This window comes from Cyprinodon tularosa, unplaced genomic scaffold, assembly GCF_016077235.1.
Source record: "Cyprinodon tularosa strain WSP-4 unplaced genomic scaffold, ASM1607723v1 ctg28, whole genome shotgun sequence".
NCBI classification, from domain to species: Eukaryota; Metazoa; Chordata; class Actinopteri; order Cyprinodontiformes; family Cyprinodontidae; genus Cyprinodon; species Cyprinodon tularosa.
In genome coordinates, this window is record NW_024038985.1 from 303,318 (window position 1) to 317,844 (window position 14,527).

Sequence of the window (14,527 nt, forward strand, 5' to 3'; positions counted from 1 at the left end):
GGAAATGTCATGACAGCTGTAAAAAAAGAAAGACAAAAATTGTTTAAATCTAGTTTAAATTTACAGCTAATGGTAAAAAATAATCAGAAATAACTAAAAACAGACCAAACCACAGTATCGATGGCTTTTTTCCATATACAGCTGCGTGTTTATTTAGTATAATATCAGAGAGAAAATAGTATTTTCCAGCTTAATGTGTCTTGTTTACTTTATCACTAACAACTAATGTTATCGGGAGGGGCCGCGATCCAGCACTAAAATGGGGGTATCAGTATCGGTGAGTACAAACAAATAGCGCATTGATACCATTTTGAGAGCCAAAAGTTTCTTCAACTACTGTCACCCATTCCAGTTAGGCAATAAAAAGTTCTACTGGATTCACTTTGTTTTAGTCTTTTTCCTGCTTCATAAAGGTAGGATGCAGCCTGACAAAGAAATGATGGCAATTATTTTACATCCAGGTAGTCTGCAGTTCTTCATTTATACACACACATCAATTTCAAACAGATGGTATCGATATCGGCCAATACTGCAAAGCCAGGTACCGGGTAGGGATGCACGATATAATCGGCCCCCTATCGGTATCAGCCTTAAAACTGAATATCGGACATCGGCCACCCTACCGATATTTAACCCGATATTTGATCAGCTTCTGAGTTTCTAAATTCTAAAAAAGAACAAAAAAAAAAATACTACTTCTTCTTCTTCCTCAAAAACTTATTTTTACAGACTTAAAAACTTCTAAAGACGAGGGAAAAAATATTGATACATTAAAATATCACAATATCTTCATATGCTGATATATTGCCATTTAAAAACACCATATCAATCTCTTTTACTAGTGAAATGTTGCTATATGTCATCGTTATGCTACGAAATCCCCCGAAAATTCACGAAATTTCGCCATATTTTTATATGTTGATATACTGATGCGGCATCGATCTATTTTACTAACAAAATCTCACAAGAATTTGCAAAATATCACGAGAGTTTGTAACAGAACGATGAAATTTCACGAGATTTTGAAAGTAAAATAGATCGATGCCGCGTTTTTAAAAATCAATTTCATATCAGCATATGAAAATATATTTGAGTAAATTATTTTTCAAAGTGTCAGAAATGGATAACAAAACTGCTATTTTCAATGACTACTTATTTTTGTCCAGCTTTAACATCGGTATCGATATCGGTTATCGGCTACATGAGTTTTAAAATATCGGCATATCGGATATCGGCCAAGATCCCAATATCGTGCATCCCTAATATCGGGTATTGGGGCCAAAAAATGCCATCGGCGCAACACTAGTAAAAGCCCAACTAATATCAGTCAGCTATGAAACTGTTTTTCGTCATGGCATGTCTAGTTTTAAGGATGGACAGTAACATTTAGGCTTGCTTCCCTGGTCTGCTCATAGATCGCATTCTGATATAAGAATATCATTTTTTTTAAGTTAGAGAGAAATTAAGGCAGGATGTCAGCATGTTTTCAAGATGACAAACTGTGTTGGTTACAGGGTTGAGATTGGGGGGGTAGTGGATTTATTATTTTCTATTAAACTCTTTAAAGATATTTTGTGATTTTCCTCAAGAAATGTGTGTTTTATCTTCCTGTATCTCACTGGTTATCCAGTTAGATTATTTGAAGCTTTAACTTGCACATCAGGATGAGTTTTGGGCTCAATTTTTGAGTCATCCAGATGTGAGTCGACTATTTAATCAGTCGACTCGTCCATTTTTTGGTGAATGCTCTGTCATAAACGTACTTCAAACCCAGCCGGTGCCTGTCCGTCCTGGTTGGGTAACGGTCCCGAGTCCCCGAGGAAACCAAACATCCGGTCCACCATGTCTGAGTGGTCCACTGGCTGCTCCTTCTCCCTTTCCATCTGCTCCAGCAGCTCCTTCTTCCTCCTTGCCTCCTCTTTCTCCTCCCTCTCCCGCTCCTCCTGCTGCTTTGCCAGCTGGAGAAGTCGCTCCTGGTGCTTCCTCTCGGCCTCTGCCTTGGCTCGCCGAACCGTCATCTGGTTCCGGAGCTGCTCCTCCTCAGCCAGGCGCTGCCGTTCGGCTTCCAGGCGCCGCTTCCGCTGTAAGGTCAGAAAAGAGAAGAAAAGGTCTTTACAGAGACAGACAATCTATTTAAAACTCCAGCTGTGCAGGTAAAGACTTCAGAAAACGATTAAAAACAAATTATACTATTGAGAGAGATATATAAGCATCTGATTTCCTGTTTGATGCTTACTAGATTCTTTAAAATTTTAATTATTACAGTAATTTCTTTAAATATTTCCATCAGAATATATACTAACAAAAAGATTTTTGTCATTTTTTTTCTTTAATCATTAAAGGATAAAGTATAAAATTATATTTCTACATTAATAATTAAACTTAGAAGCAGAAGCTTCACATCTATCTAACATTTATGTTAACAAAGCCATTTACTAAAAGAAAACTAATTATAAAAAAATCAATATAAAGTTATAACTAAAACCATTTAATCATTTCAGGCTTATTATAAATTCATTATAAAAACTTTCTAGTCACTTCTTAGTTCTTCTAAAGAATCAATTCATTAATTAACCTCAGTAAAATCCTAGTGCAGTTGATTCAGTACTTTTATTTTGTAGTATTTCCTAATTTCCGCAGCTCTGATATCGTTTTATTCTGCCCATAATCCACAGCAGTTTAATCCTATTCTAGGATAACACTAAAAACATCAAAATGGCAAATCTCTGACCTTTTCTTTTTAAAGTAAACCTTTATTTATTTTTACAAAACACAAACAGAACAGAGAAGAATCATTTAAGGCCCATATCTAATATCAGATACTTTCTGACATCAATACTGCAATGACAATGAAGGACGAGGTTAAAACACAATGAATAAATAAAAATACAAAAAATAAATAAATAAAAAGACAATTAGAATGTAAAAATGTATATATTATAAAAAAAAAAAGTCATATTTAAAAGAGGTTGCTGGTTTATCAACCAATCAGCTTTCTTCTGATGGATGTTGTTTAACAAGTTAAAAATACTCTAAGGTAATTTTTATTAATAACTCCGTCTGGTGTCTACGGAAGAGGATTAGGGCCACTGAAAAAAAAAAAGTTCACTGATTTTTAAATTTTATTTCAGGTAAACATGGGAATTCTGATTTTTTTTCTGATCTCAGAATTCTGATTTTTTTTTTATTGTCAGAATTCAGTCAGAATTCTGAGATTAAAGTCAGAATTCCGACTTTTTTCCCATGTTTAACCAGTGGCGGCCGGCCCATAGGGGGCGCTGGGGCACCGCCCTCCCTGATAAGAAGAGAGAAACGTAAAATATATTTTTAGAAATTAACTCATAAATGTCAGTTTTACTCTCTAGAGTGTTTACATATAAGCAAAACAAATTATATAAACTACATTTCCCTATCTACTGTCATTCATTTGTGGATTTCCACAGACAGACTCCTACTGTCTCTGTTCTGGGGGCTGTGATCAGACAGACCCACATTTGCAGAGAATCTGTCAATCATGTACTATTGCTAGGTGAATTTAATGGCCAATCAGCGTCTCGGAACTTTATGGTATTGGGGCTCTGAAAATACTGCGCTTTAACAGGCTTCTGAACCCAAGCGCAGGTGCAGACAATTAGAGGGAAGATGGCGAATGTAACGACCGAGATGCAGCTTCCACCAAATTCGGTGAGATCCTTATTTATCTACCCGTTTGCCAGAAGAACATCCCTGTTGTAGGATATGAACATTTCATGTCATGGTTATTGTGACTGTGACGAATCCACATCCTCTAACTTTGCGCGCCACACACACATTCCTGTTATACTGTGTTTGTGAGGACCAATCCGCTCGCGCTGAGCCCAGTAGCTCTAAAACACACAAGCTGTTCCTGGTTACCTGCTGGCGTATTGAGGGTGCACACTTAATATTTCAGTGGGGTTAACCGTGTGTGTGTGTGTGTGTGTGTGTGTGGGTGTGTGGGGGGTGTGGCTGTGTACGTGTTTATGCTACGGGGACTTGTCATCTTCAGTCTGGCTGCGTCTTTGCTGGGTTCAAACCCAGTTTGGTGTAATTGAATAAGTCAATGAATCTGTGTAAAAGAATTAAGTTGTAAAAATTATTTGTTTTTGTACATCAATTGTTTGTGGAGGTAATATATGGACAAAACTGATTAATGAGAAGAAATCAGAAATAAGAGAGCCAGAGGTGAGGGGCTTAAACTATTTAATGAGGGCTGTGGGAAGAAGAGCGGCCATTTTTGTTTTCTGTTTCTTTGTTATATTGCTGGTAACTGGAGGGAGGCTGAGGCCCAGAGTATCTTGTACATGTTTAGTTTCTTTTGCACCCTGTTTTGAGTTTTTGAGCACAATAAATCACCAACACCGGTAACCAGACTGAGCCTGGATTCTTGGAGGCCAAAGAACCCCGTCACAGTGACCCAAATCATCACTGTTACTGTTATTATATAGTAAATTCAATCATTACTGTTAAATTGTATGTATTGTCCAATTGTTTATTTGAATTCTTATTCCGGATTAGTTGGAGACATACACTAGGCTATATCAGCCCCACCAAAAATATTTTTCACCAGCCGCCACTGTGTTTAACTGAAATAAAATTTAAAAATCAGTTAACTTTTTATTTTTTCAGTGGCCCTAATCCTCTTCCGTAGGTGACCTTTAGACAAACACTGAGCAATTAAAGGTTAAAATACATTTCCATAGTGCAAATCACAGACATGTTGCTGTAGGTAAATAAAGATGAAATATCAGTGTGAAGGTTCTGTTCTCAAGCCATTAACTCAAATATTTGCTCTTAAAACTGAAATTCTTAAAACAAAAATCTAAAAGAAATGATAAACTTATGAAAAACAACAACAACAAAAAAAACAACAAAAATATTCGACTCTTTTGGCCTCAGTGGTGTCGGCAGCTCTGTACCTTTAAATAAAACCATTCATTCACAAACAGACTTTATTATGACAAGATGAGCAAAAATAAAGAATATTTTCCACATATCATGGATCACAGAGCATCTCTTCTTCAAACGAAGTAAGAGTTAAAATTAAAAATAAAATAAAACAAAAGACTTAATATTGTAGTAAATAAACCTTTTAAAATCATTAAATACAACAATCGCCCAGGCAACTGTTATTTATTTACTCTTTTCTCTGTGGTGGTGAATCAATTTTAATTAATCCATTTATTTTCATGGGTTGATGTAAATAAAATATGATTAATGCATCAGTAAAGACTTTCAGAGTACACTAGAAGGAATGATTGTTAAGAAAAGTGGAGAAAACACACAACGAAAGAAAGCTTTTTCTTTTTATTGTTATAATTGTTTTTTATAGTAAAATATTTCTCCAGATATCCACTAAAGCCCTTCATTATTCTAGCTTAGAAATGATGAATGTATGTCTTATATAAAGTTGGTTCGGATTCAATTTTAATAATAAATTAACGTGCTTTAGCGGCGCAGTGGTTGGCACGCACAATCTTAGAGGCCTTAGTTGACCCGGGTTCGACTCCAACCTGTGCTCCTTTGCTGCATGTCTCTCCCCCTCTCTAAAACCCCTATCCTGTCAGCCTACTGTTGAAAAAATGAGCCACTAGTGCCGTAAAACTAAAAACAAAAACAAAAAAAAATACTGTAAATTAAGTTATTTAATTTTAACGTTTATATCGGTGTGGTGTAATCTGTTATAAACGGTCTTTTATTGTGGAGGGCTGAACAGGAATAATAATAAATTCAATTAATTTACACTGCACTTTTCACCAAAAAGGCCTCAAAGTGCTACAAAAAAGCATTAAAAAAAAGCATTAAAAAAGAAATACATAGAAATAAAAGAAATAATTTAAAATATATATATATATATATATATATATATATATATATATATATATATATATATATATATATATAAAATGAAATAAAAAATATAAAATACAACAATAAAAGAGAAAAAAGAAACATCTAAGGTGGACCAAAAGTTTTGCTAAAAAGAAATGTTTTAAGGCCTTTTTAAAAACACTCAGTGGACTGAGGTGCCCTCAAGGTGTCAGGGAGGGAATTCCACAGATGTGGGGCAGCAGCACAAAATGCTCCCATCGTCCTGAGTGGTTCTGGGAATGTGGAGCAGGTTTGAGTGAGTGGAGCGAAGGGAGCGGGACGTATTCTGTGGCTTGATAAGCTCTTTGAGGTAGGGAGGGGGGCATGTCCATGGATGCCTTGATGTGTGAGGAGGGAGACCTTGTATTCTATCCCGGTGGGGATGGGAAGCACTTTGGGTACCACCGGTTGTGGTAAAGAGGCTAAAAAATAAAGGGATGGAGTTTCTCTACAACGGATTGCTTGGCCTCTTTTTAAAACCAAAAACACGACAATTGACACAAAAATATTTGGCAGGTAACTTATGTTACAAAACATGAAACGCTTTATTATAGCGTATTTCCTTGACTTTCTCAAAGCAGAAAGGCAAACCAGTCAAACAAAAGAAGAGCCTAAGAGGGTTAGACGCAACTGCAAAATATCCGGGAACCAATGAGGGATATTTACAGGCCAGAATAAACTTAAATATAACACTAAAGGGCTGGTTATCCTCCAACAGCAGTGTTTCGCAGTTAGCTCTTTGCTAGCCTCGTGAGACCATCCTGATTTCGCGAGCTTTCAAGGTTTCACTGGCAGATCAGTCTGGAGACTCTCCGTTAAAGAAAATTTGGAGCCGTTCACCAAACGAACGTCCAATCAGCGTTGGCTTTGAGGCGGGTTGAGGTGTGACGCAACGAGAAGCGCGACAGTTCAGTCTAAAGAACATGGCGGCTTCAGCCGATGAAACTAGCGTTACCGTGGCTATCGAGCAAGTTTTATCAGAATTGCAGAGTATTTCTTCACTGAAAGAAGAGCTAAACACTGCTCTGGAGGCTTTTCTCAGAGGAAAAGATGTTTTTGCTCTTCTCCCAACTGGTTTCGGCAAGAGTAGCCTGGCTTGTGGTTGTGATTTCGTCGTCGCTCTGTTAGTACGTCATATGCTTCGTTGATCTGATTGGTTTATTTGGCCCGTCTATCACCAACATAGGCCAATCAGCTAACCAGTATTTTCGCCCCTTCCCAAAATTACTTAAATGGTAGGTTTCCAGATGGATATGCGGAGCAAATCAATCTGGCGGAGTCAGGTTAGCTCATCGCAGGCATGACGCAAATATTTTCGATTTATGCCCAATTTTGAAGCGTGGCGCTATGTTATTTCATGCCACAATGCAACAAGGAAAACCAGGAACTAGCTAGGGTTGCGGGTGTCCGTGTGTCGGTTTGATGAGCTTGTTCGCCGTCTACAACCCCACATCCAACGCCGGATGACACACAGTTCACCCGTGAGTGTTCCCCAAAAACTGGCCGTGGTCAGAGCTTCAAACTAGCGTCCTGCACGGTGTCTGGGATGGTGTCTGTGGTGTGCCAGGCGTTGTGGACGGCACTACAGCCAGAGTTTCTGCCATTAGGTATCAAACAGGAAATACGCATAGAGTAGATCCGAGTGAAGTTGCCCCCCCCCCCCACCTTCTTCAAATCAGACAAAATTAGTGTCAAACGTTTGTGCAGCAAAAATGTTCATTTGTGCCGCTACCATTTTAAAGATATGGAGAAATATTTCTAGAGGTTATCAAAGGTCAACCAGCCCCCCCACCTTCTTCAAATCAGACGAAATGGGTGTCAATTAACTCAGCTCCGTTTGTGCAGCAAAAATTTTCATTTGTGCCGCTATCATTTTTTTACAGTTTAAAATCACATAATCATAGGTCAGCAACTTATAATTTACATAAAATTCAGAGTTTCTGAATGAACAAATGTTCACTGGCCTTTGATGGCTTCTACAAACAATTCTTAATATCATTAAAATGATAGCAGTACAAAAAAAGTATATATTTTAAAATATGCATTTTTAAATTTGATATATATTTATTTTAAATATTTGATATTTAAAAGTAATTTTAAAATTTTCATATTTTTGTATGGCAAAAATGTTCATTTGTACTGCTATCATTTCAATAATATTAATAATATTTTGTAAAGGTCATCAAAGGTCAGTTAACAGCTGTTTTAACTGCACAAACGAGCACAAACGGAGCCGAGTTAAAGCTACAGTGTGTAACTTTTAGCGACATCTAGCGGTCAGACTGCAGACTGCAGCAACATGAACATCTCCCCCCCACCGCTTCTCCCCCCCAACAGTACGGCGAGCGTTACGGGACAAAATGTCTTCCACAACGTCCGCATCACCTACCTTCTCAAGTGATGAGGTTTGTTTACATAGATAATTTTACAGATAGTATTTCATTAGTCTGTGTAGGGTATAGATTTCATGTAGACTTAAGATAATAAATAAACCCGCTATTTTTTCTACATCGTTGTGACGTTTTGGCGATCTCGCAATCGCTAGTTTGTTGGCTCTGCGCTGCCGTAGCGCAAAGATGTCTGCCTCCATGGCTGCGAGACCCGCTCCTATGTAACTATAAATAACGAATTCTAAAGCAACGCAAATATTAAGGTTAAGAGGCTGAGCTCGTAGATGATGATAAATAACATAGTTATGTATAATATATTACATTTCTGACTGTATATCCCTGTAATTATTACACACTGTAGCTTTAATTGACACCCACTTTGCCTCATTTGAAGAAGGGGGGGGCAGGTTGACCTTTGATGACCTTTAGAGACATTTCTTCATTTCATTAAAATGATATAAATAAGACGAAATAGGTGTCAATTAACTCAGCTCTGTTTGTGCAGCAAAAATTTTCGTTTGTGCTGCTTTGGATTTGAAGATTTTTAGAAAGTGTGTGTGTGTGCGTGTTTGTGTGTGTGGGAGGGGGGTTGACCTTTGATGACCTTTGGAAACATTTCTTTATATCGTTAAAATGATAGCGGCACAAACAAAATTTTTTGCTGCACAAACGTTTGACACCAATTTTGTATAATTTGAAGAAGGTGGGGGGCTGGTTGACCTTTTGACCTTTACATTTTCATAAATATATTCAAAGCCAAAGGAGCACAAATGTTCAACACTAATTTTGTCTGATTTGAAGAAGGTGGGGGGGCCAACTTCACTCAGGTGTGCAGAAGGAGGGGAGGGCACACCTGCGTTCACTGCGACACACGCAGACGACCTGGTTTCTGAGTATAAACCAGACTTGAGTCACGTCTATTCAGCTCCCAACATGAACAGATGTGTACAGAGGCACTTCATGGTACCACCATCTCTCGCACTCACTCTCCCGCCTCTCTTTCTGGCCCGTCAATGAGATGAAGGAAGCAGTAGTAAACGTAATAACCATTTACCTCGGCCCTGAGCCTCTGGCAGAGGCGTCTGGCTATCATGCCTCTGGTGTAGGCCTGGAGGGTCAACACGGCTCGGAGACGTTTCCAATAACTCTGCCGGACCAGGAAGCCTCGGCAGCGGGCTTGGATGAGGGTGATGCGATGCCGAGTGATTCGGTAGCTTCTGTAGTATTTCCTGGACCTGCAGACGGCCTGAAGGCGAATGAATCCCGACTTCATCTGAAGAGGAACCATCATTTAAGTATTCTGTTTTAAACCTCGTGTAAGTAAATAATCAAGTGTAACAGAAACTTATGAAGGTTTTCCAGATCACATGATAACTGAAGAGTTAATATTTTATATAAATAGTTCTTAAAACTTTTAAAATAAATCATGCTTATTCTGACTTTAAAAGGCTAGCATTTTATGCCTAAACATTGTTTAAATCAAGGTGTAAATTGCTTAAATTAGTTTTAATTAGTAGAACAGAAACTGCTCACAATCTGGTAATTCTTCCTGCTCCTATAACCCCTCCAGACCTTCTGAATAAAAACCACAGCGCTCCGGAGTCGGAGAAAGTTTGTCCTGTGAAATAAACAAAAACAACTCCAGAATCCCAAACTACTTTTCAACATTATACAAGTATTTTTAAAACACATTTATTGCTAATGTAGCTGTTTATTTTTTTCTCAGGAAAATTACTACAGTGAGTTGAATTCATGTTAATGTGGATTTAAAGACATTTCAATTAGTGGGAAATATTGCAGGGGGGAATATAAAAAAAAGTCTAATCAAAGAAAACTTTCGCGACCCCCATGCAGTACCTCTGTGGAACCCCTAGGGGTCACAGACCCCCATTTGAAGACCTCCGTTCTAAAGAGTTAAAATACAACACAAAGAAATACAATACAACCTTCCACACTAAAAATAAAATACATATGTAACTTTGGATAGATATATGATTATATATATTTACAGATATTAAAAAAAAGTTATAGCAATGTGCAAAAGAATGAATAAATGTCAAAATTGTCAATAATTCTGTAATTTGAGTCCGAATTACAGAGGGGGGCTTGTATGACTTTCTGAGGGATTTGTTGTAGATAGATGACCACAGGCAGGAATGGTTTCCTGTGACGCTGTGTTATTGTCCAAATGTTTCAAAAACGATCAGTTATTGGAAAATAATTTGGATTATTTCAGAATTTTTTTAGCAGGGATTTATTAATATATACCTCCATCTCTCACAGATCGATATTTGCCCCCGCCTGGCTGCCCATATATTGAGATAGGCCGACATTAAATATCAGTTATTTTTAAATCTGAGTTTCACGTATTCGTTATTCATTAAATAATCTACAGATTTTGTAGATTCAAATAAATTACATAATTTTACCCATATTCTAAAAGGGAGTGAAAAGTTTGTGAGGAAAAAATAAGGCTGTTCTTAGAACATTAAACCTCTCAGATTTATCTACTTACCTGGCTTTCAGTCTACGCACAGATTTCTGGATAAGGATAACTTTATCAGTGATGGCTTTATCTCTCTCAATCTCCAGCTGCATGTCGTGTTGATCCTGACAGGAAAATAGAAAACGGGAAGTAAGGAAATAAATATTACACAGACTTCGCAGAACAACTTGACTATTTATGGAAAAAAGACAAAGAATATAAAAAGGATTATTTAGTTTGATTGATTCTCACTATCTAATGACTCTGGATGTCCTGATGTCATCTTGATTTCCTTTATTTAAAATGCAGGAACAAAACAAAAAAAAATCTGTATCTTAAATGTATTTAATACCCAGTGGCGGCTGGTGAAAAATATTTTTGGTGGGGCTGATATAGCCTAGTGTATGTCTCCAACTAATCCGGAATAAGAATTCAAATAAACAATTGGACAATACATACAATTTAACAGTAATGATTTAATTTACTATATAATAACAGTAACAGTGATGATTTGGGTCACTGTGACGGGGTTCTTTGGCCTCCAAGAATCCAGTCTCAGTCGGGTTACCGGTGTTGGTGATTTATTGAGCTCAAAAACTCAAAACAGGGTGCAAAAGAAACTAAACATACAAGATCCTCTGGGCCTCAGCCTCCCTCCAGTTACCAGCAATGTAACAAAGAAACAGAAAACAAAAATTGCCGCTTTTCTTCCCACAGCCCTCATTAAATAGTTTAAGCCCCTCACCTCAGGGTCTCTTATTTCTGATTTCTTCTCATTAATCAGTTTTGTCCATATATTACCTCCACAAACAATTGATGTACAAAAACAAATAATTTTTACAACTTAATTCTTTTACACAGATTCATTGACTTATTCAATTACACCAAACTGGGTTTGAACCCAGCAAAGACGCAGCCAGACTGAAGATGACAAGTCCCCGTAGCATAAACACGTACACACCCACACCCCCCACACACCCACACGCACACACACACACACACACACACACACGGATAACCCCACTGAAATATTAAGTGTGCACCCTCAATACGCCAGCAGGTAACCAGGAACAGCTTGTGTGTTTTAAGTTCATGGAGCTACTGGTCTCAGCGCGAGTGTATTGGTCCTCACAAACACAGTATAACAAGAATGTGTGTGTGGTGCGCAAAGTTAGAGAGGTTGTTTTAAGCGACGAGGTGGATTCGTCACAGTCACAATAACCATGACATGAAATGTTCATATCCTACAACAGGGATGTTCTTCTGGCAAACGGGTAGATAAATAAGGATCTCACCGAATTTGGTGGAAGCTGCATCTCGGTCGTTACATTCGCCATCTTCCCTCTAACTGTCTGCACCTGCGCTTGGGTTCAGAAGCCTGTTAAAGCGCAGTATTTTCAGCGCCCCAATACCATAAAGTTCCGAGACGCTGATTGGCCATTAAATTCACCTAGCAATAGTACATGATTGACAGATTCTCTGCAAATGTGGGTCAGTCTGATCAGCGCCCCCAGAACAGAGACGGTAGGAGTCTGTCTGTGGAAATCCACAAATTAATGACAGTAGATAGGGAAATGTAGTTTATATAATTTGTTTTGCTTATAGGTACACAGTCTAGAGAGTAAAACTGACATTTTGAGTTAATTTCTAAAAATATATTTACGTTTCTCTCTTCTTATCAGGGAGGGCGGTGCCCCAGCGCCCCCTATGGGCCGGCCGCCACTGTTAATACCTGGTTAATACATCAAGCTTCTAAAATTGTCCGGTGATTTTTAAAACCTAAGACAGGAAGATAACAAATTATAGATTTGGTCTTAACGAAATCCAGGTTCCAGCAGCTTAAATAGAGCACAAAGAGTAAAAGCAAGATGCCATTAAAGAAAAAAAATACAAAAGACAATATAAAAAGATTGTATATAGTACAAAAAAGCATAAAAAAAGAAAAACGTAATGTCCTGGAATATGTTTCCCTTAGATATAAAAATATCTGCACAGTAGAGCGCTAAGGAAAGAATTCACAGTAGTTGACTTAGATTATTGCATTTGCACTGCAGAGATGTACTGACATTATAAATAAGTGAAAATTTTAAAGACTACAGTAACTGACTTGGATTAATGGAGCCTAGGCGGAAGTTCACCTGAATAAACTGATTGCTCTCCTACATCCAACTGCGACACAGCCAATCAGCTTTGAACCATGCCTCCACAAAAGCCAATCGGCATCCAAAGTTCATTTTAAAAGGCCTCTGATCCGCAACTCGTCTACTACCTAGTGTGCAGCGCAGATGTCGGTTGTGCTGTCTGACTTTATTCAGATGACCCCGTTTCAACCCACCTCCGTAGCTAAAGCTTCATCAGAGTATCATTACTCGCGGACTCTTACTGTATTCCGCGTCTCATTTCAACCGGTCTGGCAGAAGACCGCCATGTTGAGCCTGGTTCTGCCAGAGGTTTCTTCCCAATGGGGAGTTATTCCTCTCCACTGTCGCTTCATGCTTGCTCATCATGGACAGGTTCTCTCAACCTGTGTTATCCAACTGGACTTCCATCTTCCAGGTCCCTGAGTGAAGCTCTAGTATCAGCTCACTCATTGCACTGGATCTCCCCATAAAGCTAAGCAGACCGTCTCTCTAACCAGCAGTCTACAGACTGACCACCTTTATCCATCTCCACTCCACCACCAGTTTCAGGCCTGGGGGAAACAGCCCTATTCTTTATTGCTGGTTATGCATATCTATCAAAATTAAGCGCTGTGTTTCCTGCCGAGGTCTGAGCGCCAAAGACCAAGTAATTGTATCAATAAACTTCTTCTAATTGTCTTATCTCTTTGTGTGAGTTTTTCAGAATGAATGCACTTGCACTGCAGAGATGTATTGACCTTAAAACAAAAGTAAAAAAAAAAAAAAAAGTAAAAATATGTTGACCACAGTGCATGGTGTATGGTCCCACCGCAACACACCTTATCCAGGAAAATCCAGATGTAACAGGGGAAAATTAACAAAACCTCTTCTGAGTTTTTGTGAGTCCAGACTGAATTAACATAACCGATGAAGAAGTAGCCATGGAGATGCGTTGTGCACTAATTCCAACAGCAAAAACATTAAAAAACTTGAAAAAGTATTTGTTAAAGTTGCTTCTCTTTTTTTTTTTTTCTCTTCAAACCAACAATGTTGTCTCGTTACCTAACAGTTAAACACAGGATTGTTTACATTATTACACATATGCTGCCATGACTTATACTTATAAATCCTCTCTCGCTGTTGTGGTATTGAAAGATGGAAACAGTTTTAACACACACCAATCATCTCGTTATGATGAGAAAATGACTTTCCTTATCTTTGGATAATTAGAAAATTAACTTGTTTTCTCGAGAAAACCACAGTGAAAAAGTATCTGAGGGACAATAAAACATAAAAATAAAAATATTTGCTAAGACGGGCAGTTCATTTTCAATTGAAAATACAACCTTTAGGAAAATCTTTGTTTTTCCAATCTGCCAATCGTCTTGTTTACCCAGCCGGGCTGAGACGATACGCTGACAGGTTCCTCTCAGGTCTTCCTAAATAGGAATAAAAAAATAAAAATAATAGTCAGGACATTTTACATATAAAGTCTACATTACAAAAATCTTTTAAAACAATTATAGTACGTTACAAGTAAGAAAACTAGTAAAACTCTTGTTTAAATTAAAATTAGAAAACTCCACACTGGAAAAACGATGTAGAAATAGGTAAACATTTCTTAAATTAAGTGTATTTACCCT

General features: G+C 37.9%; 1 protein-coding gene across 2 annotated transcripts in view; it reads right to left on the minus strand.

The window, feature by feature from the left end:
• Window positions 1-14,527, minus strand: part of LOC119786809 (unconventional myosin-VIIa-like) — a 121,364-nt gene that overhangs the window by 41,494 nt on the left and 65,343 nt on the right. For both annotated transcript variants that reach the window (XM_038290365.1, XM_038290364.1), the window contains 5 exons: window positions 14,231-14,323; window positions 10,795-10,889; window positions 9,813-9,897; window positions 9,334-9,552; window positions 1,764-2,081 (listed from right to left, as the gene is read on the minus strand). In XM_038290365.1, the coding sequence (XP_038146293.1) occupies window positions 1,764-2,081; window positions 9,334-9,552; window positions 9,813-9,897; window positions 10,795-10,889; window positions 14,231-14,323 (810 nt within the window). The remainder of the gene's footprint in view (window positions 1-1,763; window positions 2,082-9,333; window positions 9,553-9,812; window positions 9,898-10,794; window positions 10,890-14,230; window positions 14,324-14,527) is intronic.